The 27,548-nt window shown below is 47.6% G+C and overlaps 1 protein-coding gene across 1 annotated transcript; it reads right to left on the bottom strand.

The window, feature by feature from the left end:
- Positions 1-26,935, bottom strand: Spaca7 (sperm acrosome associated 7). Its single transcript, NM_001399279.1, has 6 exons — positions 26,780-26,935; positions 18,016-18,072; positions 12,791-12,898; positions 11,871-11,978; positions 1,523-1,621; positions 1-166 (listed from the first exon to the last, which is right to left on the bottom strand). Exons 1-6 carry the CDS (start codon positions 26,871-26,873, stop codon positions 153-155), a joined length of 480 nt encoding a protein of 159 aa, NP_001386208.1. The 5' UTR covers positions 26,874-26,935; the 3' UTR covers positions 1-152.
- Positions 26,936-27,548: the final 613 nt, after the last annotated feature.

Genomic DNA, 27,548 nt, shown 5'->3' on the forward strand with positions numbered 1-27,548 from the left:
TTATGTGGAAAAAGCAATTTTCTTTTAAGAATGGGTATCAGTGAGTGCATTCATTCCCTAAGGGTGGGTGGTGTGGAGCTCTCCCGTGGCTCCTTGTCTTTTTAAGCTCAGGAACGCCCGTGCCACGCTGTCCTCCTGGGCTTGGTCCTCTTCTAAAAGATGCTTTCTGTTTGGAAAGAGGAGATTTTCTTGTCATTTCTGTGCCCCACACCCCTCGGCTCCTGAGCAAAGCTGAGAACAAGCAGCCCAGCTTTTCCTGTGTGGCCCAAGTGGGCAAGAATTTCTGGGCAGGAAGGGTCTCCATTTAAAGCATCAGAGGCTTTAGACTCTCTAGGGGTCACCATGAGAATCTCAGGGACATACAGTGACCAGGTGGCCATGATCCCAGCCTGCCACTCACCTATCCTTGGTCAAGAGTAACCAGTTTGAGTGGCCCCCTGAGTCACACTGGAAGAAAGGACCTTCCAGACAGAAGCCTGTGAGTTTGGGGCCCTGTGGATCCTTCTTCAGGGATGATGCTTGGGGATGGAGGAAGGCCTGTGGGGAGCTCTGACGGTTATGATAGGGAAAGGGCTAGAGGTGATATCAGGTTCCTCCAAAGGCCCTGAGGGTCACCGTTGAGACCCTGCACAGGGTCAACAGCTCATTAAAGTAAAGCAGAATCAAAACCCCCAGGCCTCCCAGGAAAAGAGTTAGCCATCACTCACTGATCTATGACAGTCATGCTGTCGCAATGAGCTCTGAAAACATTGACACAAGGGACAGAGCCCTTCAGGTCCATTGGGAAATGACCTCAAGTCCAAGAGAGCCTGTTGGTCTATGGTGTTGGTAAAGTGTGTCACCTCTCGTCACCTCTCTCTGGCTGTTAGCAGCTGGGACCCTCCCCCAGGAGCAGCAGGATGGGTCCTGAGAACTCCCCTGGAGCCAGGCTCACACCTTGCAACCTCACTCAACTCCATCCTGACCCCTAGGAGGGAGCCGAAGTTGCACCATATTGAGTGTCCAGAACTACAGCTCAGGACATGCCAGGATCTGTGTGAGGTCCTCATCATGGCCAAGCTGGGATTCAAACCCAGGCTGAACCTATGTGAGGGTTTCTGCTCTTGCTGAGACCTCGGTCCCACTGCCAAGTCCATTCCTCTCAGTTCACACCGGAAATGGGAAAGAGAGCCACAGGGGTGGGATGGGGCAAGGCTCGCCACGTGAGGGTGAGGAGCAGAACTCAGTTCCCAGGGGAGGTGTCCGTCCCAAGTGAGAAGCAGGCCCAACAGATGTCCTGGTCACGAAGGGACAGGTCATCAAGCACAGTGATTGGGACCATGCCTTCCTGTTTTTTGGAAAGGAGGGAACCACACATTTGATTTGGCTGAGAATGGAGGGAGCCCCTCAATGACTTGGCTTAGAACCCCTTGGACTTCAGACAGCCCCATAATACTCCAGTTTATATGAGAGCCTCAGTTGCAGCTGACATTCTTACTGCAGCTCAGCCAGGCAGGGGACTGGCTGATGAGGGGCCACTTGCCTGTTAGCTCCAGGCTGCCTTCAGATTGTCCTGGGTTTTCAATCATTCTGTCCAGAACAGACAGTTTCTCATACACATCATCCTTTGAACTCTTCTTTTCTGTGGGAATAAAAAGAAATATATGTAACACACACACACACACACACACACACACACACACACACACACACACACACTGTAATCATACTTGAGGGAGAAGCACAACATGGTGCTTTTTCTGTTTAACTTTAGAAACTGTAAACCCAGGCTGAGACTTCAGTTCAAGGGCAGAACCGGCATTAATGAAGTCCTGAGTTTATTCTATGGCAACAAAATCAGCAGTTAAAACAAAACAAAACAAAACAAAAAAACCAACCTCCAAAACGTTGTGAGAAAAATGAGGAAAATCACAGTTGTAGCAGAGTGTGGGTGCTGACCCGGAATCTATGACGCGCCCTCTTGGAAATGCAGGATCTCTTTGAAGATACATTGATTAGGATGAAGGCTTAGGCCACTGCTTCTCAACCTCCCCTTTAACACAGTCCCTCCTGTTGTGCCGACTGTCAACCGTAAAGTTTTGTTTCTAGTTTATAACTGCAATTTTGCTACTGTTTTATGAATCATAATATTCTGACGTGCAAACCCAAGGATGTTGTGACCCACAGGCTGAGAATCACTGGCTTGGAGGAGAAGTTTGGCCCTACTCCATTGTGACTGTACCCTTACGAAAATGGGAAATCTGGCCACAGACACACATGGAGAATGCTGGGGGAGGAGGAAGGAAACAGATCAGGGGATGTGCGCAAAGCCACAGAACATCAAGGACGGCCACAGGACAACCTTTCCACCCATTCTGGCATTTCAGACTTCATTCTCTGGGAATAACAGAGAATGTATTTCTATGAATTAAACTACGCGATATGTGGAAATTTATTAGGACTACCCCGGAACACAGGCATGACTGATAAGCAGGCCATGTTAAATCTAATGTTTGATTAAATGCAGAGCACAGAACAATCTCCCAGGAATCCAGTGGCCTCCAGTGTAGACGAGGACAGTGTGGACCCTCTAAGTTGGTGGCTGCCCTGACTTCAGTGCCAGGACAGTGGTTGTCACCTTTTGTAGGTGACTCTGCAAGAGCTTCCCAGACCTGGTGGATACCCGGGATCTCAGTGGCTCAAACCCACTCTCTTTGGGTTCAATTCAGGGTAAGAAAGCCATGCTTTGCCCAAATCCACTCTCCTGCCACTGAAACAAACATTCCACCAGTGTTTGCCTTTCTTTGTACATGTTGGAGCCAGCTAAGTAGGTTTTATGAGCCGTCCTGGGTAGTTTGGAGGCTGGAGGGTGGAGCTAGGGGAAACCACCTGCCTTGCATCTCAAGACAAGACCACTTGCCACCGGTTGGGTTTCCTTGTCTGAGCCGGTCTGTTCCAGTTCCTGCTGTGTTTACCTTCAGTGAACAGGGAAGAAGGCCTTCCCGGGTCTGTGTTGGTACTGGGGCCTTGCCTCCTCCCAGTGTGCCACTTCCTGGTTGTTCAGACAAGGTTGTGCGCTCCTGATGACACAGGGGTGACACAGGGGTCTCATGACACAGAGTGGAGCTGTCTCTCCTTGGTGGCAGTGAGTCTAGGGACCTTTCTTTCCTTGTCACATTCGTACAGGTGTGTGTCTCTGCCTGGCCTTTAACCCCATAGTCCCTGGAGCCCTAACTGCCCCTCAGGGTGAATGCTATTCATTCACTTAGCCTGTCAGCAAGCCCGTGCTGTGTCAGGGTCTCCGGAGGCAGGGAAGAGCTCCCAGCTCCCTTAGGAGGCCATTTTCACAGGATACTCACACCCCAGAGTAGCAGGCACTGATAGGAAGTTTGAACAGAATCTTTCCTATCTTCGTGGCCCCGAGTTCCACCTGACAGCTCTTTTAATTTTTAAGGAGCAAGCTAACATGGGAGCTGCCTCACTCCTGTTTAGCTTTTTTTCTAAAAATTACAAGGTGTGACACGATCTGTCTGTGGGAGGCAGACAAGCCGGTGACAGCCAACGCTGGAGCGAGGAAGACTCCGGGTGGAGTTGTAGTCCTCTTCGACCCTTCCTCTTGAAGGATGGTGTAGAACACAAGGTCAGTTTCCATCCCATTTTAACACTTCCTCCTGCCCTGCAGATCACTGGGGATGTATCAGCCCTGTGGGTTCTGTCATTTCACTTGTACTTGAAACACAGCCATTCCCCTAAGCAGTCTAGAGGACCCTAGGGTTCGGGCACCCCGTCACCCTAGATGTAGCACACAGTCTCTCTGGACTAAAGGGAAGGAATGTCATGGCTTAAGAGGTGTAAAGTCTTGCCTTAGATCAGAGGGAAAGACAGTGGAACATTTGCTCCCAGTTTCTACAGGAGAGTGGTTCCTGAATGCCCATTGGTACCCGGGTTCAAAGATACTCGTGTGGCATTGTGTGTACGCTGACGATTCTCTCGATACTTGGAAGCACACCCTGATGGTTTATGACCACCGATACATTATGCTGTGCAAATACTTTTCTGTGCTGATGAGGCAGCTGTGACAGAGAAGGGGCGGGCCTACGTGTGTTCAGTTCAGACGACATTCTTTTGGGTGCTTATTTTTGGTCCCCAGTTGGTTGAATCCTCTGAGGCCCAAGGATGAGGAGAACGTCATTAATGAAACAGTGGCATAGAATCAACGGGGAGATCTTGCTCCGCTACACTGGGCCATCATGAGGTAACTTTGTGTTATTGCTTTGGTTGGGGAATACTTGTTAGGGTATGTCCTCGCACCTACCGTGTCTGTGCTCAAGCCGGCTTCTGCATCTCATAGTCCTACTCTTCCTCCAGCACTGACGAGGCCTGGCTCACAACAGAGACTGTCCTCAGACCACACTGAGATCCCTCGCCTCAGCTGGGTCACGCTGAGAGACCACACTTCATCTGGGCTGTGCTGAGAGACCACGCCTCATTTGGACCACGACGAGAGACCACATTTCAGCTGGCTGCCGCTGTTTCCTCCGTCTTCTGCATTGCGGGACCTCCATATTTTCTGTTTCCACTCCTTCTCTCATGCATGAATGATTTTAAACATCTCCGTCCAAACGTTTGATGCAATACATTTCCACTCAACGTTTCAGCAAGCCTTCCTATTTTTATTCAATTAAAAATATTTCCAGATTCCCCTTTTGACTTCATCGCTCAGCGGGTCACTGAGCAGCACGCTGCGTAAATCAGCAAATATTTAGGCAATTTCCCCACGTCTCTTCACGCCGTTGATTCTCATTTATTTCTGTTGTGTCCAGAGAGTGTTTGGGGTGTGTGTTTAATTATTCTAAATTGTTTGCTGCTGGTTTTGTGGCTGAAACAATACATGTGCTGGCGACTGTCTCACACGCGGCTGCTGTGAGAATGAGATTCTTAAGTCAGAGAACAGTCCAGATGTGATGATTATTCCTCTTCCTCTCCTTCTTTTTCCTCTCCTTCTCCTTCTTCCCCTTCCTCTTCTTCCTCTCTCCTCTCCTTCCTCTCCTTTTTCCTCTCCTCCTGCCTCTCCTTTCTCTCCTTTCTCTTCTTCCTTTCCTCTTCCTTTCTCTCCTTCCTCCTCTTGTTCTTAGTCATTCTCTTCTCCTCTTCCTTTTCCCCTGCATTAGTATTTTTTAAATTCCATTTAATCTCTGCTGACTCACCTTGAACCCTTAGTGTTGGCCATACCCTTGCTACACAGCAGTAACTCATGACTACCCGCCTTCACACCGTGACGTCGCCCCATATGTCCTCTTAAGACAGTTTGCTGCTGTTCCCCTGCGCTGCGGGGACATACGTTTGTTGCTTTTACACATTTCCCTCCTTTCTCCCTCTCTCCCTCCCCTCTTCTTTCCTGTCTCTCTCTGTCCCTCTCTCCTTCCTTCCTCCCTCCCTCCTTCCCTCCTCCTTCCTTCTCCATTCTCCCTTCCTCCCTCTGTCCTTCTCCTTCCTTCCTTCCTTCCTTCCTGCTCTCCCTCCCACTTCCTTCCCTCCCCTTTCCTTCTCTTTTCCTACCCCTCCCTGCTTTGGTGTTTGAATGATACATTAAAGTGCCTGTGTAGCAGGAGCCGTGTGTCTTTCCATCTCCACTTCTCTTGAAGTGAGTAAAAGCTCGTGATTTAATTGATTGGTTTTATTGTCTTCATGACAAAGGTGTCTTAGAACCGGATCACGCACGTGTGGCTCTTTCTCTCCTTATGCCTTCCCAGTTCACAGGTTCTCGTCTCTTACTGGCCAGCCTTCTTTTAGACTCAACATAGTCAGTTATCAGTCACGGCCCTGATGGAAATGACGTGTTCCTTAATCCTCAGAACAGTTTCCTTGGAGGGTAAGAACTAAGCACATGCTGTACACTAAAGAGACACTCAGAGAGATGCTCAGTGGTTGAAAGGCAGATGTGGACACATCAGCTTTGCTCATCCATTCAGCTGTCTACAGCACCATGTTTTTTGTTTGCTTGTTTGTTTTTCCATATCCAGCTCCTTGTCCATCTCGGGGCAGCTTCCATATCCTGAGGCAGTGATGGCACATGGAGCCTCATTCTCATGTCACCCCAGGTTACTGCACGTCTGATTGCCATGTCCTGGTAACTAATGGTGGTGGTGTCTTTGCTTATAGCTGCTATCTATTGGTATATTTTCTTTGGAAAACTGTATATTCTAGTCCTTCATTAATCTTGCATTGGACTGTTTAAGTTAAGTTTTAGTTCTTTGAATATTCTAAAAATCACACATTTTATAGAAAATATGACCTGCAAGTCATTCGGCACTGAAAAGGAAGAAGACTGTGGTCTAGTATAACACAGATCACTGTAAGAACATTGTATGGGGGAATAAGCAGACTGCAAAAACAGACAAAAGCTATGCAAGTCCCTTATCCAAACACCTTCATAGGAACACGGATTGGTAATTCCAGGGGGTATAGGGGAGGGGAACAGGGGGGTATTATTTAATGGCTACAACTAGAACTGTGGGGATGGCAATGGTGATTTTGTGCATTGTGAACGTATGTAATACCACTGAGCTGTACAGTTAAAATGATTATAGTGACAAATTTCATCATATATGCATTTTAACAAAGGAAAAAGCAAATTAATTACAATGTTGAAGAACAAACAAGAATGTATCAGACAAACCAAGACAACCAGAGAGTAGAGGGAGCAAATCTCATGTCAGAGAAAGCAAAATGCAGTCCCTAAAGTCGTAAGCACTGAGACAGTTGTTTTTCGGGACTAAGAGCTGGAATCATAGCGATCACAAAACGCCCATGAGAGTGTATGTGTAGGACAATAGATCGTGCCCTTAGGAAGTAAAATCTACAGAAGTGCAGGGAGGTGTAGGCAGAAGGCGTTTCTGACGTGATAACCATCATCACTCCCCAGAGAAGATTCAGTGGATAAATATGAGAGCAGGGACCAAAACATTTGAGCAATAAAGTAGGAGCTGCAACATGCACGATGACATTAGAGTACATGGTGACATTAGGGTACATGGTGACATTAGGGTGCATGGTGACATTAGGTACATGGTGGCATTAGGGTGCATGTTGTCATTAGGGTACATGGTGACATTAGGGTACATGGTGACATTAGGGTGCATGGTGACATTAGGGTGCATGGTGGCATTAGGAACATGGTGGCATTAGGCACACAGTGTCATTAGGAACATGGTGGCATTAGGTACACGATGACATTAGGGTGCATGGTGACATTAGGTACGTGGTGTCATTAGGGTATGTGGTGACATTAGGGTACAGGTTTTCTTTTTAACTGTGGGATCATGTGCTCGGCGGCTACGAGGGACTTCATATGGCAGCACTGCTGCAAACGATGCATCCCAAACATGATATAATGGAGCTACGCATGGTGCTTTAAAGCAGTTAGATATTTTTACTGGGAAACCAGTTTCTGTTGGAAGGGAGCCACAAACTAACATGATAGAATGTTTGAGAAGCGATGGGCAAGCATGAAGAAGGGTCTGTGGGGCTCATCAAACAGTGAACGGTGTTAGACAATTACTGCTAATCAAAGAGTCACTCAAGCCTAGAAACCTGAAAAAGAACAGGAGAGCAAAGACTGAGCAGCCATAAGCAAAGAAAGCATCAGGGATGCTAGAGCGGTGAGATCAGGATACAGCGGGGTCAGTGTGTCAAATCCCTGACCGCTGGGGAAGTAGCCAGTGAGACGAACTACTGTGTCATAACCAAAGGAGGGGGAGAAAGGTCGGGCACGAAAAACAAAAGATGCAAAGATGTAAAAATAGAAAAACAATAAGACAAATGAGATGGCATAGGTCTTGAGACACTCTAAAGACTTTTCAAAGACACAGGTGAAAAGCTAGGAATGGTGGGTAATTCCCAAGGAAGTACAGGCCACTAGGAATTGCACTTGGGCTAAGAAATATTTCTCTAAAGGAAATAAAGTCATCCCAGAACTACCTCGGGAGACGGTGCCAGATTAAGTCCTTTCTAATAAATCTCGGAACCAGATATTTTCTTATTTATTTATTTTATTTGGTTTATGTTTGTTTCAAGACAGGGTTTCTCTGTGTAACAGTCCTGGTTGTCCTGGAATCCACTCTTTAGACTAGGCTGTCCTCAAACTCCCAGAGATCCACTTGCCTCTGCCTCCCAAGTGCTGGGACTAAAAGTGTGTGCTACCACCGACCGATGGAGCTAGATGTTTTCAATGCTCCCAGAGAGTCATAAAAAAAGAAAAGGAAAAAGAAAAAGAAAAAAGGAAAGGGAAAAAAGAAAGAAAGAAGAAGGAAAAATCCCAAGACGATTAACAATATTGTCCAGATACAGAATTTAAGAACCCACAGACTAATGTCACTTGTTCCTTTAGATTCAGAAATACTAATAAATCACTGGCAAGATAAATTCAATCTGTTGTAAGATAATGTTGAACGTGATCGGGTGCAGCTCATTCCAGGAATGCAAGGATGATTTGATATTAGAAAAAAAATCCTTTACAGATGAAAGTCAGCTACAGTAAACAGTAGAGAAGACCTCTCCCTTATATACAGATGAAGGAGACTGCATACTTATCAATAAACTTACCCTGAAAACCCTACACAAAGAAAAAACTAAAAGTGCGCCTGTAATATACAAAGGCAAACTTGAGAAATAGGGAGACTACACGTATTTTTGGAAAGAACAATTCAATATCATAAAGGTTCTATTTTTTTCCTCAATTATTCTCTAGAAAGTAATGCAGTTACAGTAATCTTACAGGCTTTTTTAAAACAGGAAATTAGACCCCTCCAAAAATGCAAGAACAATCAGTAAAAAAAAAAAAGGGGGAAGAAGAAAGGCTGTACCCTAGAAGAAGGGATGTGCTCCAGAAGAAGTGATGTACTCCAAAAGAAGGGATGTACCCCAAAAGTAGGGATATACCCCAGAACAAGGGGTGTACCCCAGAAGAACAAGGGATGTACCCCAGAAGAACAAGGGACTGAAGACCTGAATGAAACTCTGGCTTCAACGATTGACATGCGCACGGTAGAAAAAACAGGCACACATCTGGGCATGCACACATCTGGGGATGCGACATATTGTAAGTGTGGGTCTGCAAACTGCGACGGGACGGGCTTGCGTAAGTCATGCTACAATGCGTATGTGGCCATAGGTGAAAGAGATGAAGTTAAGAGCACACTACTCAGAGATAAATTCCTAAACAAAGAGCATATGGGCCAAGGAAGTGACAAGAATATAGCAGAAAAACAGCAACTTCTCTTGACTAAATATAGCTTAATTTATATCTGTAAGTAGATGTACTACAATATAGTCTATAATATATAAATACAGTCTGCTGCTATATTAAAAACAACAAAATATTATCCATGATGACCACACAAAAATGGTGGATTGTTTTTGTTGTTGTTGTTGTTTTGGGGGGGTTGCTTAAAAAACATTCATGAACATCATCAAAAGTAAACGTATCGGGGCTGAAGAGACGGCCCGGCAGTTAAGAGTTATTGCTGATCTTGCAGAAGACCTAGATTTAGCTCCCAGCACCCACATCATAGCTCACAAGCACCTAGAGCTCCAGTCCCGGGCATTTATTGCCGCCTTCTGGATCCTGTGGGCTCCCACACATGAACTCATGAAGGCAAAACACACATACATGTAGCTAAAATAAATCTTAAAAACAAAGTCAACTGACAAGTTAAAAAAATCCACAGCAGGTGAACAAATCAGACTTGGTTGGTTTGGTGGGTCAAATAAAACCCACTAAAAACGCACTTCGAAATTAAAGACAAAAAAAAAAAACAACAAAAGAAACAAAAGCAAAACTCAAGAAACTAACCAGTATAAGACAAATAATAGGAGCAGATTTCCAAAAACAATAGGAGAGTGGTCTTTAAATAGGAAACAAAAAGTCCTTCTTAAGGACAGGATTGCAACTGAGGCCCTTCCCTGTGAGAGTGGGAGGGCGCACCCCCCTGCCACAGGAGAGGCTGTGAGGAGCTGGTTGCCTCACATCATGCTGTCCTCCCATGTCGCTCCTGAGTGACAGGCAGGAAGGACAGTTCCTATGGACTCAAGCTTATTCTGAGAACTGTGGCCATGAAGATTCTCAACTGCACTTTTGTCTTTAATGAAGAACACGGGAAAAAACGGGGAATGTTTTCAGAATGCTACACCTACCGGTAAACACTGAGGGGCTTTTGTTTTAAGATGTTGGTTGAAATGCTTCCACTCCTTCTGAGCTTTATCTGAAACTGCGTTAAGAAGTTACTGTGTGAAGACTGCACGGGCCCCCTGCCTTCATCTTTTGACTCAGCTGTCCCTGACTACCTTTCCAATGTATGGAAATCCCTGAGTTCCAGGCCATTCACTGTAGCTGCATCTGCTTGCCAAGTCTCTCAGCGCGCCTCCTGGCTTGGCTTGCTAAGGAGTGTAAGCACTCTTGGTCTTCTAGGGGTACTGACTTAGCAAAAGGAGCTTATCAAAAAGCTAGGCAGGGGCAAGGAGGCATCAGAGAAGCCTCAAGAGTCTTGGAGTGGACGAGGAACAGGAATGGCTCCTGAAGCCAAGTCTAGGATGATGAGGTCAACACAGGAAGAAATAACTCTGTGCGAGAGTAATCATCAGGCGTGGTTGGCGTTACTGCCCAACATGAGTAACTGTGTGAGGATCCTGAGTAAGAAAGGAGTGCCCTCTGTCTTGATCCGAATCCTAATTGCTAAATGATATTAAGTAAAAGAAGAATTGCTGTTGGGCAAACACTACACCTAACCTTCAGGCAATTTATTTAAACCTCTAAGTGAACAAGCTCAAGGAAATTAAACACTCATTTTAAAATACAATCACGCTCGTGTTTACACTGTGAAACTATTACTTAGATCCATCTGAACACCAGAGGCTAGGACTTAGAGAAGCTATGTGAGAAGCAGGTGGTAAATGCAGGACCCAGGGCCCAGACAGATCTGTAGAGTGGGCACAGGGGTATGTATTGATGACCTCCTCTGCCCCATGCCAGAGGCCACGATGCTCTGGAGCCTTGGTCTGGTTCTGTATGTGAGTCACGTTTCAGATTATCCCATTTAAGTTCTACACTCTACACATGTTCATTTTCTAATCTTAACCCTAATCTAATCTAATCTAACCTAATCTAATCTAATCTAATCTAAAATAAGCTAAACTAAGATTTAGGGCAAAAGAGCTCTATCAGTCCCTGGACACCAAGCTTCTCAGAGCCATGTGTGCACTGCCTCTGTTAGAAGGAGGCTTTTCTTGTCTCCCAGAGCCTTAGTCTTGCTCTCTCTTTTTTCCAAAGAGGAGAGGGGACTTGGCTGGAAGTCTGTAGCAAGGTCTCTCTTTGACTCCTAGCTTTCACACACCTGGGAGAAGACTTTTCTGCTGGTTGAGGAGGGCAGAGTAGAGGGCAGAGACGGGGCAGGGAGGGGGATGCTCAGCCTCAGGGCAGGGCTACTTAACTCAGGTAAAGCTGCTGTCACATGTATCTGATGCTGGTAGCTCTAAGTGTATCTGATGCTGGTGACTCTAACTGTATCTGATGCTGGTAGCTTTAAGTGTGACTGGTGCTGGTAGTTTCTAAGTGTATCTGATGCTGGCGGCTGTAAGTGTATCTAGTGCTGGTGGCTGTAAGTGTATCTGGTGCTGGTGGCTTTAAGTGTATCTGGTGCTGGTGGCTGTAAGTGTATCTGGTGCTGGTGGCTGTAAGTGTATCTGGTGCTGGTGGCTGTAAGTGTATCTGATGCTGGTAGCTTTAAGTGTGACTGATGCTGGTAACTTCTAAGTGTATCTGATGCTGGTGGCTGTAAGTGTATCTGGTGCTGGTGACTCTAATCTCAGCAGAGGAGACACTAGATCACATTTACCATTATTGTCACTTTTCGCCTTCTTCCTAGATGAGTGTTCTAAATTCTCCAGGAACTCGTGGTAGTTCTCAAAGGCTTCCTCTTGGTAGTTTTCTTCAATACCAGCATCTTGGATGAAGAAGATGGGAAAAAAACCATGAAGCATCTCCTTGTTTCGTACTTGTGAGCATTTGGGGCAGGGAGCTAAACCCTAATTTACAATGTTGGGCTGGAAGAGTTGGGCAGAGTGTTCAAGTCCTACTTGAAGATTGTACATTGGGAAATTAATATTTAAATAGCCAGACATTATCCAGCCACTTTCAGCCCAGTGGTTTATATCTAGGCAGATGTGGAGGGAGCAAACCCTTAAAAATCTAGTCACATCTGAATGTAAAAAACAATCCCAGAAGTGGCGAGACCTCCTGCCTTTGAACGCATTTCCCATGGAGCCTGAGGACTTCTTAACCCAAATCTCTCCTGGCCACTGTCCATTACACCATCTGTTTGTATAATCTTGTGTGTGGAGCTGTGCTTTGCAAAGTGTCTACTTTGTCTACATCCACTGCTCTTCTTGGTCTTGGGTACATCATATACTGGACCTTAGTTTTACCATGTCTATGGTGTAGGAGAGGGGCTGTGCCCCCTCAGGAGCTGTAGGGAAATGCAGTGAGATGGTGTGGACTAATGATCTAGTTCCTGTTGTAAGCCTGCGTTTCTACACAAGCTGAACCCCAAAATGAACATGGATATAACTCAAGAGATCACCCTAGAGAGAAGCAAGCCACCTGTGTTTTGGAGGTGACCCCTTCTTTGGCTTCAGACCACAGCTTGTCTCATTTATCCATAGCTGGTTCAAGTAATGCTCAAATACAGTCATATAGTCAACACCTTGGATGTCTAGGAGTCCACGCCATTATAGCAGTAAAAGGGGGTATACTTGCTTGGTTCCTTGGTTTGTACTGTTGTCTGTGTTGGCGATCTTGTTCGTGGTGTTGTTGCAGACATTGCTGAAGTTCTTGGCTCCAAAATATCTTGGGCTAGAATTTCATCTTGAGAAAGCATATAAGGACATGTTAGAGCTGGTGGGGATTGACACATGTCCCTAGGCACAGTTTATACTTCACGCAGCCTATGAACACTGTAGGTAGAAAACAGAAACCCAAGGAATTAGTGACTTCTCCGGAGAACCTCATCTTGGATGGGCTGAGCATTGCCTCCCTAAATCATTCCAGGAAGTGGACACCGTCTAGATATTTCCCAAGTCTTGCCCCTGATGTAACCTGGATGTTGAATGGCTCCACACTCATGGTTTAGTGAGATTTGTTGTCTCTGTGACCCAATACCCTAGGAGCAACTCAAGGGAGGAAGGAGAGAGTTTGTTCCCAACTTCAGAGGTTTTGGTCCATCGAGGCATGCACAGAGCTGTTCACATCATGGCTCTGGGAAGCAGAGTGAAGAGCACCAGGAAGGAAGTTGGGAAGGAGATCCCTTAGCCTACTCCCTCCACTTCATGCCTCGCCTTCCGCACGCAGCACAGTTCTACCACATCCCAACAATCGATTCAAATTTGGAGTCCACTGGCAGACGAAAGGAGTCCTGGTAACACGTCCTTCATGGTCTAACCATCTCTGGGAATGCACCTCACAACACACAGGGGTGCGCCTCACCAATCTCCTAGTCCCTTGTAGGATACAACCCTCCAAGCAAAACATCTGACCAAGCCACCATCTTCGCAATGGCTCTTGGTTGGGCGCCTTGACTATTGATGTTCCCTCATGGGAAGAGGGGTGGCAAGAGCCACTGCTGTCTTAGCTCAGTATCCAGTCACGCCTCTCGCCACTTGCATGCAATTCTGCAGTAATTGCACATGGCCACTGGAGACCTGGGGAGATGCTAGAGTATATACTATCTATCTATCTATCTATCTATCTATCTATCTATCTATCTATCTATCTATCTATCCTATCTATCTATCCTATCTATCTATCCTATCTATCTATCCTATCTATCTATCCTATCTATCTATCCTATCTATCTATCTATCTATCTATCTATCTATCTATCTATCTATCTATCATATCTATCCATCTATCTTTCCTATCTATCTATCTATCTATCTATCTATGTATGTATCTATCTTTCCTATCTATCATATATATATATCCTATCTATCTATCTATGTATCTATCTTTCCTATCTATCATATATATATACATATATATATCTATCTATATATATATATATATGTATATATATCCATGATAAGGTACATTGACGCTAGTTCTACCTGAGTAGTAGAAGCCACCATCTACCCCAGGTGAAGACTTCTCAGTGCTGCTCTGTGGCCACTGGAGACTTCTGCTAGGAACCCCTCACCCATGTTCCATAAAAAGCCAACTCAGCTCCTTTCCTCCTCTGGGTGAACTTTGGTAGAGTCCAGCTTCGGTTTGTGTTGGAACCTTATGAGGAAGGGTAAGGCATTGTCTGCCTAAGGAAGGAATTCTCTCAACAGCCTCGACCCGTCAATCTGACGGTTAAGATTACCCATGACAAACAAATCCCGTGCCAACTTCACATCCAAACACATTTACTTAAATCACGGCATTCCACCATTGACCTGTAAGAAGTTCTTGTCGGTCTCCTAGTATAAAATACGTCCGTCTGTCCTCGTGAGTCCCTGCAATCTTTACAGTCTCGGCGTTGCTCTAAAGTCCAAGCAGGAAGACTTTGGAGGCTGAAGGCGGCTCTTAGCTCCGAGTTTCCATAAAAATGTGTAAGTTGCTTTCATTTGCAGTGGCCCAGAATGAGCATTTCCCTTCCCAAAGGCGAAACAGGAGCACAGCCAAACAGCAGAGACGACAACATGCCCTAAACAAGGCCACAGCGGAACTCTAAGTTCTGTAGATCCACCCTGGCATCTGGGGCAAGTAGTGCTCCCTGAGATCAAAAGAGCTTGGATGGCTGTGTCCCTATGGCCTGGCTGTTGGCAGCCCACATGGCTTCTCTCTTGGGTCACCTGTACTCATTCCCTCTGTCTCTTATTGGCAGATGTCCCATGTTCCCGGGTCTCTACTGCAACTTAAGTTTATAATCACAGATTTGCCCTCTTTCATGAAATGTGACCCTGAGACTCACTGCCCCACCTTCTCAGGCTTTTCTTTGGAAATCTGGTTGGGAGCTCCCTCAAAACTGTAATTCTTGCATTCTGTGTACCCACAAAGCCAGCATCATGGAGATGAAGCCATGCTACGTTACCAATTTGAACAACAATAGGGTTCACTTGGATCCTCACAGCATTCGCACGTTAGGGTTAGGTGACTGAGCACTGTGAAGTGAATACCGGAAAGCAGTTTCTCAGCCAGCCCCACAGTGAGTCCTGTGCCCCAGAGACAGTCCGATAGTGATCTCTGTGCCCTAGGGGCAGTCCCATAGTGAGCTGTATGACCTAGGGACATTGTTTTCTCAAACTCATTTACCCTTTCAAGCCTTGAGTGTTGGATGGATCTGGCCACCTCCTACACAGTCCTCGGCACATCGGAGTTCCTTGGCCCCTTTTTTGATAGCCAGACTCTTCAGAATGATGCTTTCCCTGTCCACAGCGTCACACAAGGTTTTCTCATCAACCTGCGAAGTTTTCAAGCCTTTTGGCCCTGCCCTTTCTCGTGTTTCTCACTGTAAACCTGTCCAAAAGCATGCAGTAGTTCTGTGCCATAGCCTGAAAGTGGGGCTGACTTACAATTTCCTCTGCTGGGTTAATTAGCTCAGTAATTCAGTTTCCCACAAAGCTGCAAGATGTGAGCAAAAGACAGGCAAGATTTTGGTGAGGATAACAGACTTCAGTACAATTCGTAATGGGGTCTTCATTTCCAGATGAAACTTCACAAGCCTGGCATCTGGGTTAGGGTGACTATTGCTGGGGTGAAACTCTGTGTCCAAAAGCAACCCAAGGAGGAAGAGAGTTCACTTGGCTCACACTCCCACATTTTAGTCCATCACTGAAGGAACCCAAGATAGGAACTCATACAGGGCAGGAACCTGGAGGCAGGAGCTGATTCAGAGGCCGTGGAGGGGTGCTGCTTGCTGGCTTGCTCTCCTGGCTTGCTCAGCCTGCTCTCTTATAGAACTCAGGACCACTAGCTACGGATGACACCACCCACAATGGGCTGGGCCCTTCCCCATCAATCAGTAATTAAGACAATTCCCTAGAGACTTGCCTTCAGCCTGATCTTACTGAGGCATTTTTTTTTTTTTTTTTTTGGAGCTGGGGACCGAACCCAGGGCCTTGCGCTTCCTAGGTAAGCGCTCTACCACTGAGCTAAATCCCCAGCCCCCTGAGGCATTTTTTTTAATCGAGTTCCCTTCTCTCAGATACCTTTAGCTTGTGTCAATTTGGCTTAAACCCACCCAGCACACCTGGCCCCCACTGTCCACATTCCTATTCTGTCCTGGAATTCTGAGCTCCTGACAGAATCGCTCATTTCGCCCGGTATATAGCTTACATCCTGAGCTTTCTCTAGTTCAACTCTTCAAGATTTTCCAGTCCCTCCCCCACACAAACCAGTTCCAGAGCCTAAAGCATCATAGCACCAAGGCAGCAATGACCCCGTGCCATTGATAACAACTTTCTATGTTAGGTTTTCTTCCTGGGACATGCTACCTTGACTCAAGAGGGCAGTTTCAATCTATAGCTCTTGACACCTTGGATTCTGAGCCTTTGGTGATGCGAAATTTTAGGGTGGTTAGGAGCACCTGACGGGAGTTACTTGTGTCAGGTCAAGAAGGAAGCAGATCAGGTAGCATCAGCAAGAGGGGGACAAGGCAAGATACTGTGCCCAAAGTCACATGAGAGTGACATATTTCCTTCAACCAGTCCTGCCTTTCAGAATTCTAGCCCTTCCTACTAGCCCATTCAAGTTTAGAATCCATCTGTAGATTAAATCATTCAGTGATCACGGCAGTTGGGATCCACTTGGTTTTGGAGTTCCCTCACGGGTTTAGAGATGTGCTAAACTCAGATCCAAGAGGCCTCTTCAATCTAATTAAGCAGGCGATCAAGAGCGGCCATCACAGCTCCTGTGTTAAAAGGTTGGTTCCCAGGGTGACCCCCACTGCAAAGTGATGGAATCTTTGGGTAAGCTGTGCTAAGGGGCTTGTAGGTCACTGCGTGTGCCCTGGTGTCCCCTAGTGTCCCCTGGGTGTTTTGCCTCAGTCCACCTATGACATCTGTGCTTTCCTTACAGGACCCAAAGCCTCAAGGCTAACAAGTCATTGCATGGAAGCTCCATAAACTGAGTGTGAGGCGGGGGAACCTTTTCATGGGTTTATTACCTCATGGGGACAGAGCGCTGACAAATACGCCGTCCGAAACAACACGCAGAAAAGTTTGGCTCCAGACATAGTTTATGGTTATCCTTCCTACCTTGCTGTCATTCTATCCCGTCTCTGTCCCCAAATACGAGTGGGCACCTTCCCTTACTTTTCCCTAGGTGTGGCTGTACTTTGTTCACTGTGCTCTTTCGACCTCTCCTCTTACGCCTCTAACACAAGTGTCCCCTGGCTGTAAAACAAACTCACACTCTTAATCCGACTCTCTTCTCAGTCAGACATAATCTCCAAAGACTTTCTTTACATCTCTGACTGCCAATGGTCTTTCTGTAATGGTCTTTGGGGCAGGTTTATCCTGTGGCTTTTATAACGTACCCTGTATGGTACAGGACCCCGGCAGGAGCTAAGCAAGCAGCATCTAGAAATAGTCTCTCTCTCTCTGCATCACAATGCTTCTTTTGGACCAGGAGCAGCATTGGAGAGCTGGCTACCTGGAGTCCATGGGCAACCTTCCCAGTCTAGAGCCTGGTTCAGATAGGCTGTAGCTGAGTTAGTGCCCCTTTCATGTTCTTTGCAATATGGATACCAGAAAAGGTGGTGCTGCCTGTACACACTCGTTCCCCATCTCAGAGGGACAGCATTGGTCAGCTCAGTGGTACTCACACTGTAGGGAAGTTTTGACCCTGGTGTTGGCAGTTAAGCTCCAGAGTAGGAGAATGTAACCCTGGCGCCTCAGAGCGAGCCCGTCTCCCCAGTGTCTGCAATTGGTGACAGGTTACTGGGGGCAGAAGCACCCACTCACTCTCTCTCCGCACACCAGGTTCAATGTGGGGAGTCTTACCTAAGGTTTCAGGTATGTTTTCAGTTGTTGAGTTGAAAACGCCTTCAGTGATTGGACCTGGGGGAGGAGGAGAAAGGATAACAATCTATAATTTAAGACTTCCATTTTCACCCACCTCTCTGTGAACGGATTTGTGTGTACTCTACAGAGTCTACTAGTCTACAGAGAGGACCCAGCGAGGAGTGCTGCTCCTTCCCATGGTGTCTGAGGAAACCCTCTGGGACCTGAGCTTCTCAAATGGAAGATGGAAAGGCGTTACCCATGGAGCAGCAGTGTTTGAGGAAACCAGGACTCCCCCTGGCACTCTGAGTAGAACCTGCCTTCCTGGTCACTGGAATCACCTCTAGGATCGTAAGACAGTGTCCATGATCAGGGACAACTCAGCTCAATCACAGGGACAAAAGAAGGAAGAGGGCCACACAGTTTGTTTTGTGGGGAGCTTTGATTTGCCTCCTGCATGGCTGGTGGCACTGTCTGGATGGGGCCAGGAAGCTCCAGCCTCAGACCCCCACCACCGGAGCAGCCCAAGCCCAGCTCAGCACCAGTGAAGAGAAGCACTTGCCCAGCCCCTGGTTTAGGCTTCCCGTGTCGCCACCCAAATACTTGTTTTGTCCTGTGTGAAGACACCTCATGCACGTTTTTCTCTGAGAGCCCTGGGCGGCCCTGCACATTCTTGTGCTACCCGGGGTTCCATGGGGCAGACCAGAGACTGGTTGCCTCATCCCTCCAGCATGAGCAGAGCCCTCCAGGCTGGTGTGTCTGCAGGTGAGGAGTGGAGTCTGTGATGAGTGGGCTCCAGGGTTCTGGATGGCTGTTGTCTCCAGGGCCAGGGCTCTTATTGGTGATGTGTGCTGGACAGATGGGGTTTGTCTATATCTGGCCACCATGGGAATTCTGAGGACCGGCCTCTTCTCTGTAGCATCCGCTACTACTCCCTCCTTCTGACATGACCTCTCTTTATGAGGGACTGTGATGTCCCTTGGTCTGGTACATCTCTTAGTATGAGGTCAAGGTTGGCCTCTTCTCCCAGTCCCAGGTCCTGGGACCCCCAAAGATGGCAGGCAGGGCGACCGTACCTTTCCATTCTGAGGCACAGAGCTCTGTCTGGGAGAACTAAAGTTGCGGCTAAACCAGTGACAAAGCTGTTCTCAAAGGCTTTAATGATGGACAATCTGCATCCCAATGTGTTCATCTGCACAGCTCAGAACAATGGGAAATATGTAAGGAGGTCTGCGGCGGTGATGACAATTGCTTCTCAGTGTGCTGACCTTGGTAAACCAAACAAACAGTACAGTTCCTCTTTGCGCGAGGCATTAATGGTTCATTACGAATGGGTACAGCTGCGCAGCGCCAGCACTTTGTTAAAAATACTCTTTTCATCTCGTGTCTGTCCCGTAATCACAATGGGAGCATTGTGCGAGTCAGCCGTGTGCACATGCGTGGTGTGTACGCTCCTGTCGTCTGTGCCTGTTCATTTGCATTGTCAAGTGTAGCTGCTCTACCGTACTTTTCCTGTTGCCACCTCCCTGGGAGAGTCATGCGCCCACGAGGGTCAGGACGCTCGGATGTCCTCTCGGTTACCACATCAGCACACTCTGGCTTCATGGAGTTCACTTTTGGATTCCAAGTTCGCTTCGGTTAATTGAGTAGATACTCGTCTCCCCTGTGAGGGTCATTTGAACTGCTGTCCCTCTCAGTGGCCAAGACTTCCATGTGAGCAACCCACACTGTGGCAGGCACAGCTCCTCTCCTGACAGGCAGCGGGAGCACCTCTAGGATGAGATAAGGTCACCTGGGTTATCCTCAGGGAAATCTGGAAACTGTTTTCATTGGCCCCTCAACTCAAGAAGACCCCGAGGATCATACTAGGCTATGGCCAGGTCTCAAGCTGGAAGGACCTTGAGTGTCACACTGGGCTATGGCCAGGTCTCAAGCTGGAAGGACCTTGAGTGTCACACTGGGCTATGACCAGGTCTCAGGCTGGGAGGACCTTGAGTGTCACACTGGGATATGACCAGGTCTCAAGCTGGAAGGACCTTGAGTGTCACACTGGGATATGACCAGGTCTCAGGCTGGGAGGACCTTGAGTGTCACACTGGGATATGACCAGGTCTCAGGCTGGGAGGACCTTGAGTGTCACACTGGGCTATGACCAGGTCTCAGGCTGGGAGGACCTTGAGTGTCACACTGGGCTATGACCAGGTCTCAGGCTGGGAGGACCTTGAGTGTCACACTGGGATATGACCAGGTCTCAGGCTGGGAGGACCTTGAGTGTCACACTGGGCTATGACCAGGTCTCAGGCTGCGAGGACCTTGAGTGTCACACTGGGATATGACCAGGTCTCAAGCTGGGAGGACCTTGAGTGTCACACTGGGCTATGACCAGGTCTCAAGCTGGGAGGACCTTGAGAGTCGCCCAGATTTCACTCAGGTCTCAGGCTTATAAAAACCTCAGGTCTCAGCCTGGTCTCAAGCTGAAGAAGATGTCGATGTCATAAGACTTAAGAAATGATAGTGACCCTCCACGGAGGTGGGGGCGGCGGCGGCGGCAGCAGTAACAGCAGCAGCTGCAAGCTCCTCAGTGGATACCTGCTGAGTGTTCTCAGCCTGGGCAGCTGCACATAGGCATGGGCACATGGTGATAGCAGACACATCATCGAGGACAGGTCTCCTGTGCCAACCTTAAACCCTCCCTGCCCTGGCTCTTCAGAAGCTAACAGGAAAGTAGAAATGTTGACATAATTCACGCCATTGTTGGACTGTGGAGACCACTTGCCCTTGTACAAATATTGAAGCAGGCTAGACTATCCTGTCCAGGCCAGTGCTGACTGTGGCTGTTAACATTTGGGGCTGTCACGATCTTGGGTATTTTTTTTTTTTTTGGTTCTTTTTTTCGGAGCTGGGGACCGAACCCAGGGCCTTGCGCTTCCTAGGCAAGCGCTCTACCACTGAGCTAAATCCCCAACCCCACGATCTTGGATATTAACAAAAATCCTGTAGAGAAAAGCAAGCGAGCAAAGGTGGAGGACAGCCTTTGGACAGTGAAACCCTAAAGGCTGTCACGGTCACAGAGAGAGCGATGGTTAGGACACTGAAACTCAATGCTGCCTTGAGAAACTGGCGCTCCCTCCTACTCGTGAAGCCTGCCTCTCTCTCTCTCTCTCTCTCTCTCTCTCTCTCTCTCTCTCTCTCTCTCTCTCTCAACACTCTTTGAGTTCTATGGCTTGTGATGACGCTCTGCGAACATCTGAGACTTCCCAGTCTGGGCTCTGGGTGTTAGAAAAAGAAAGATGCTACATAAAGACGATTTCTAACCAGCCTGATGCTACCACAATTAGTACGGTTTTTGTAGAACTCCTAAATAATCCAAACTATTGAGACTCTCGCTGTTAGGCACAAGCTCACATTTACACTCGGGCTCTCTTATCTCTTACATACAGAGAGACTAAATATATTTGGGTCTGTTAATAAGCACGCTGCTTCTGCCACATTAAGAATCACGGGGAGATGGATTAGTTGGGAAAGTGCTTCCCTTGCAGGTATGAGGACTTGAGTTCAAGTCCCCTTAGAGCCCACGGAAAAACCCAGGCATGGCAGCATGAGGTTATAACCCCAGCAATGGAGAGAGGAAAGGCAGACACAGGCAGACTCTGAACAGTCCGTGAGCCAGCTTGGCCTGTATGATAAAGCTCCAGGCCACATGAGACGGAAGGCAACAGCCCTGAGGCTGTCCTCTGAGCTCCACACGCCTGTGAATACATGTGCATGCACGCGCGCGCATACACACACACACACACACACACACACACACACACACACACACACACACACACACAGAGGCACCCACACCCAGTAAAATGCTACAGTAATGGGTCCTAAGCTTCTGTAAGATGGAGATCCAGATCCAGGACGCCTGCCACCAAGGGCCAACATGGGACCAATAATTCATAGCTTCTAAGTGTTCTCCATTGAAATCACTACTTATGTATGTGATTAAACCTCCTCTGACTCCTAGGAGGGAGAGACTTACTTTGCAAGCAGGCTTCAGTGAAAGTTGTCAGTTTTTGATAAGGGAAGCCGAGAGACGGGAAGGACCAGCCATTGTTAGGAAAAGAAGAAAGTCATTTTGTCATAAATAGTTTAAAAGTTATTTAATAAAGAGGAGAAAAAAATAAGGAACAAAAAGCCCAAATGGGTAGGGTAAGGTGTAAAGGGTCTATGAGGAAAAAGAGAGAGAAATCTAATCTCCTATGGCCAGGCCGTGTAAATGGATGGCCATTGTGAGGTTTTGAAATGAGCTCCGGTATCAGGTGTGCGGCCATGTGGAACGGCCCCTGCTTCTCTCCGCTCAAAGGACAGAGCCCCTTGGACTATTGGCCTCCTCTTAATAAGAGATTATAAGTGTTTTCTTTACCTGTTGAGTAACCTCCCCTGTAGACAAAGGCTCTGTTCTTACCAAAATAATTTCCTGTGCTTCGTGTTGTCTTTTCAAACTTTTTATTACTTAAGAAAGCAGAGCCCTCTCGGTATTGAGAGCGAAGGTTGGTTATTTTTTGCCGTTAACAACTATCTTATTTCCTCTATTTTCCTTGAAAATCTCGTCATTGGTTTGATGGGTAACAGCACTGTTTCGCAGTAACCTGTGATCTCAGTCAAGTCTTCAAAGCTCCTGACATTTTTTTTGACACCTTCAAATTAAAGTCTAAAGGCAGCCTTCCTGACCACAAGCTAACTTTGAAATTTCCCAGAGGCCCCTTGGAAAATCTCTAGGGATTCGTTCTGTCATCGCGTGAAAGACAGATCTTAAGCTAATTAGCTTACTTGCTATGTGAACTCACAAGGGGAGGCTCTGTGGAGTAAGCAGTGCCGAACCCTTTGTATTACCCCTCTGTGAAGATACGTCAGGTGTCATGAGATGTGTGAGATTTCCGGGGATTTGCACTGTCTTTACTCTCCACGATCCGTCCCTGCACGGTGTGGTCAACCGTCAATTGCACTCACTGACATTAAACATTGTAGGTCGTGAGAACGACACTTCGCCCTGCTGACCGCGGAAGGTGGGCTTGTGGCAGGGCACCACGGAGCCTGGGTTCTTTGCAGACGATTCCTGCTTTGCTCCGATGCTTTCCTGAAAGCAGGGGCAGTCACCGACAGTCCAAGGTTCTCTTCAAGGACCCTCAGGACTCTAACCAAGAGACTAGGATAAGACTGTTGATGGCACCAAGATTGCTTAATGGGTGCCTTTCCAGATAGAGGAAGAAACAGATGGGTCCCTGAAGTGAACAGACCATGGCGAGTACCTCCCCATACTCTCGGGTCAAGGGTGGTTTCAGAGAGTCTGTCCGAAGCATTAGAAGTGCTTTAGTACTTGTTTTGCATGTTCAAAGACAGTTGTCCACTAACTCAGAGAAGCTTTGAAATCATCCTTTTTGTTTGGTTTTGGAGATAGGATCACACTCCAGAGCTGTGGCTATTCTGAAGCTCATGAGGTAGACCAGGCTGGCTCTGAACTCACAGAGATCTATCTGCCTCTGCTTCCTGAATTCTATGACATCTGTGCCACCACGCCCAGCTTCTGTGTGTGTGTGTGTGTGTGTGTGTGTGTGTGTGTGTGACAATCAGAAAAGGGTGTTTGCTAGAGTTCTGGGTGGTTGTGAGCCACCCAACATGGGTGCTTGGAACCAATTTCTGCTCCTGTGAAGGAACAGCAAACATGGACTGCTGAGCCATCTCTCCTGCCCTTTATAATTGCACTTCTACAAATAAAACCAGAAGCGTTTATATTATATTCTCTTCATCTGGTCCACTAGAATCTCTGTCAACATTTATTTTACAGCCGTGTATTATTAACCTAAGTCCAATAAGAAGTTATTCTTTTTATTTTTAAAGTACCTTGTGTGTGTGTGTGTGTGTGTGTGTGTGTGTGTGTGTGTGTTCTCTGCACGTACGCCTATGAACCCCTTACACATCTGGTGCCAGGGAAGGCTGTGAAGAGGGTCCCAGATCCCCTGAGACTCGGATTACAGACAGTTGTGAGCTGTCTCGTGTGGGTGCTGGGAATTGAACTCTGGAAGAGCAGCCAATGTTAACTCCTGAGCCATCTGTCCAGCCCCACGTTGCTATTCTTCTTGGGCCAGGTAGCTAGCTCAGTTGGCAAAGTTCTTGTTGAAGAAACATGAGTTCAAATCCCCAGGACCCACATAAACATGGGATATGGTGGCGCATGTCTGTAACCCCAGAGCTTGGGAGGAACTTGAAATAGGATCCGTGGGCTTGCTAAGTAGTCTGGTCAATTTAATGGGATCTAGGTTCAGTAAGAATAACCTTTCTTACAAAATAAAGCAGATAGTAATTGAAGAAGACATTTGGTGATGAGACTGTGGCCTGGGCCATCCCACCTGGCACCTGGCTCCCGTGGGTCCCAATCTTGTGGACAAGTGGAAAGGTCACACTTCTCAGTAGTCTGGGAACCTCACAGAAGAGGGGAATTCATCCCCATCGCCAGGATTTGTACTGAGCCCAGTGCTGGTGGCACTTAGCCTCCCAGAAGTCTGGGGAAGCCAAATCTGGGATTCCCTATGTCAAGTACCAGAAGAGCCCACCCAGATCACAGGGTCAAGTCTGAACTCACACTGCCCTTCTGCAAACGAGCAGGAAGAAGCCAGGGAGATGGAATTTATAGTCAGGAGTGGCATCACTTTGCTGATCTTTGGTTGTAAATAAGGACTTGATGGGAAACTTTAGCATTTGGCTGAGGTTCCTCTCCCATTTCTAATCCCCCCCAACTCCCTCTATTTCCATTCCTGACCTGGAGGTAAACTTCTTCCTCTTCCTCTTCCTCTTCCTTATCCTCTTCTCCTCCTCCTTCCCCTTTCCTCCTTTCTCCCTTTCTCCCCCTTCTCTCCCTTTCCCTTTCTCTCCTCTCCTCCTTCTCTTCCTCCTCCTTGTCATTGTCCATGAAACTTGGACTTCTCTGGTGTTCCCCCATGAGCAGTCTTCCTCTCCCAGCTGCCTTTGTTTTCTCTCTCTCTCTCTCTCTCTCTCTCTCTCTCTCTCTCTCTCTCTCTCTCTCTCTCTCTCCTGACCTGGCACTGCTGACAACTGAAGTCTGATGACCGCTAAGGGCCATCTGGAGGAGAAACTCAGGACCCCGGAGTCACTTGTGTGCACTTCTCGGGCACAGCCATGACCAAGGTGGATGTTCACACTATTGCTGGGGCCACTTCCACCCTCACTGTTGGCCTGAGCAGCTTTTGGCCCGGTCACTAGGAATCCTTTCTACAGGGCTCTGCATCTCCTGATCCTCCTGCCTCTGCCTCCCGAATGCTGAGATCAGAGGTGTGGACCACCAGGCTCTAGTTCTGGTTCATTTCAAGCATTTGAACATCTGTGCATGTAGGTATTGTTTTGTTCATCTTTTTTTTCTCTTTTGTTTCTCAAGGGGACACCAGAGAAGCCCAAGTTTCATGGACAATGACAAGGAGGAGGAAGAGAAGGAGGAGAGGAGAGAAAGGGAAAGGGAGAGAAGGGGGAGAAACGAAGAAAGGGAGAAAAGGGAGAAGGAGAAGAGGAGAAGGAGTAGATATTGTTTTGTTTCTCTTTTCCTTTCCTAGAAATTGTCCTAGCTACATCCCTGGCTGTGCAACCGCAAATCCCGTTAGGGGGAATCACAGAGCTACCACGCTGTTCAAAAGGCACAGGGTGAGGAGGGGCTCCACAGCCTGCTTCTGGCCAGGTCTTTCTAACTAAGCCTGCCTGACCTAGACTCTGTTTTAGCCTTCCACAGAGTCATGCCCCAGGAAGCCCTCCGCAGTGACAGGTCTCCTGCAATTCCACACGGCCCCTCCCCCACTGACCACCAGTCTGCCTACAGAACACCCTTAAGTCATCAAGCAAAGAATTGCTTGACCTCCTAGTAACTTCTGTCACTCTGGCTGGTCCTAGGCTGTGGAGCTTTCTTGTCCTTCCTGGGACATGAACCGCACTCCCTATATGAACCACCATGGTGGCATCTACCCTGATTAATTTAGCCCTAGCTGGCGTCCAACCCAGAGATCTGCCTCTGCCTCTTTGCCTCTCTACCTCTCTCTCTGCCCCTCTGCCTCTCTGGCCTTCTGCGTCTCTCCCTCTGCCTCCCAGTACTGGGATTAAAGGGGCACACAAGCACATCTGACTACCTGGCCATCATTAACAAGCACCAAGAATACTGTATCTTCCTCTGGTACTAAATGAACTAAAGGATTAGTGTTGATGTTGTTAGGGTGACAAGAACAGGCATAAAATATACTTTATTTGCTTCACAGAGAGTAGTGAGACATCAGGACCGTGCTAAGTATTACACAAAAGGACGTGTGTGTGTATGTGCGTGTGCGCACATGCGTGCGTGCACATGCTTGAGCACTTGGTGTGTACATGTATCAATGTGTGTATGTGTACATGTCTATGTGTGTGTACATGTTACATGTTTGTGATGCACACACATGTATGTAGGTATGACGACAAGTTCGAAAGCGTGCAGTTGTAAACACGGAGGAGGGACATATGGAGGTTGGTGGCTCTCTTCCTCTACCTTGGGAAGAGTTAGAACATTTCCATTAGGCTAACAGAAAGTGGCTGCTCCCTGGCATTCCTGCATGAGAGGTGTTCAAAGGTGGAGAGCCCTTCCCCTCTCTCCATCTCCCCGAGTTCCAACGAAGGAAGGGAGCACAAGAAGAACGCTCCCTCTGAGGCTTCCAGGCCGGAGGTTTCTGCCCACGGAACCTACCTGAAGTTGTCTTGACTGGATGTAGCTCAGTGACTTGCCAGCAGCACAGCAGGAAAACGGATAAGAAGGTCCTTGCTCCCCTATTCGCTGCCATGGTCCTCCAGTTACAGGAGGAGCCCCTCCCTGGAAGGGCTTCAGTTTCCCTAGCCTTGGACTCCTGGATACGTGGAATGTGGGGGTCCTGTGACATCATCACGGGGCATAACCTGGGTTCCTTCACCATTAGAGTGGATGTGTTATGTTGTGGACCTGTGAGAACATGGTTAAGAAGCAAGCCGGGGTCCTGCCCTGTGTGGGCTTTGTTTCCCTGTGTGATGCCGTAGGCAGTTGATGGCGTGTGAGGCTTTCTTGGTAGATGTATGTTATCAGCCTCAGAGAGGGAGAAGTGTATTCTAGCTCTTCAGACATCCAGGGAGACACAGAGCCCTGGGGACTTTACACATGTCATGACTTAAGCCCGATGAGTTAAGGAAGGGTCTGAATAGGGTCTAGGTCTATGGCCACATCTCTCCTCGCTGTGACAGTTAAATGACTAGAGACAAGGGCAGGCATGACCAGAGGGCAAACCTGGTCAGCGGTGCAGTCGTGACTTGCTACCTGTATAACTAGGGACTCCGATGCCAGATCCTGGTATGGGAGTGGATCCCTCTACGTTGACCATGAGGAGTTAGGCTCAGGGATGGCTCAAGAAGCTCCGGAAACCTGGCCCAGTTCACTCCAGAAGTCACCCAAAACCTGGTCCCCTAAAGCAACTGATGTGTAACTGGAA

The sequence above is a fragment of the Rattus norvegicus genome, chromosome 16 (assembly GCF_036323735.1).
Source record: "Rattus norvegicus strain BN/NHsdMcwi chromosome 16, GRCr8, whole genome shotgun sequence".
In the NCBI taxonomy this organism is placed as follows: Eukaryota; Metazoa; Chordata; class Mammalia; order Rodentia; family Muridae; genus Rattus; species Rattus norvegicus.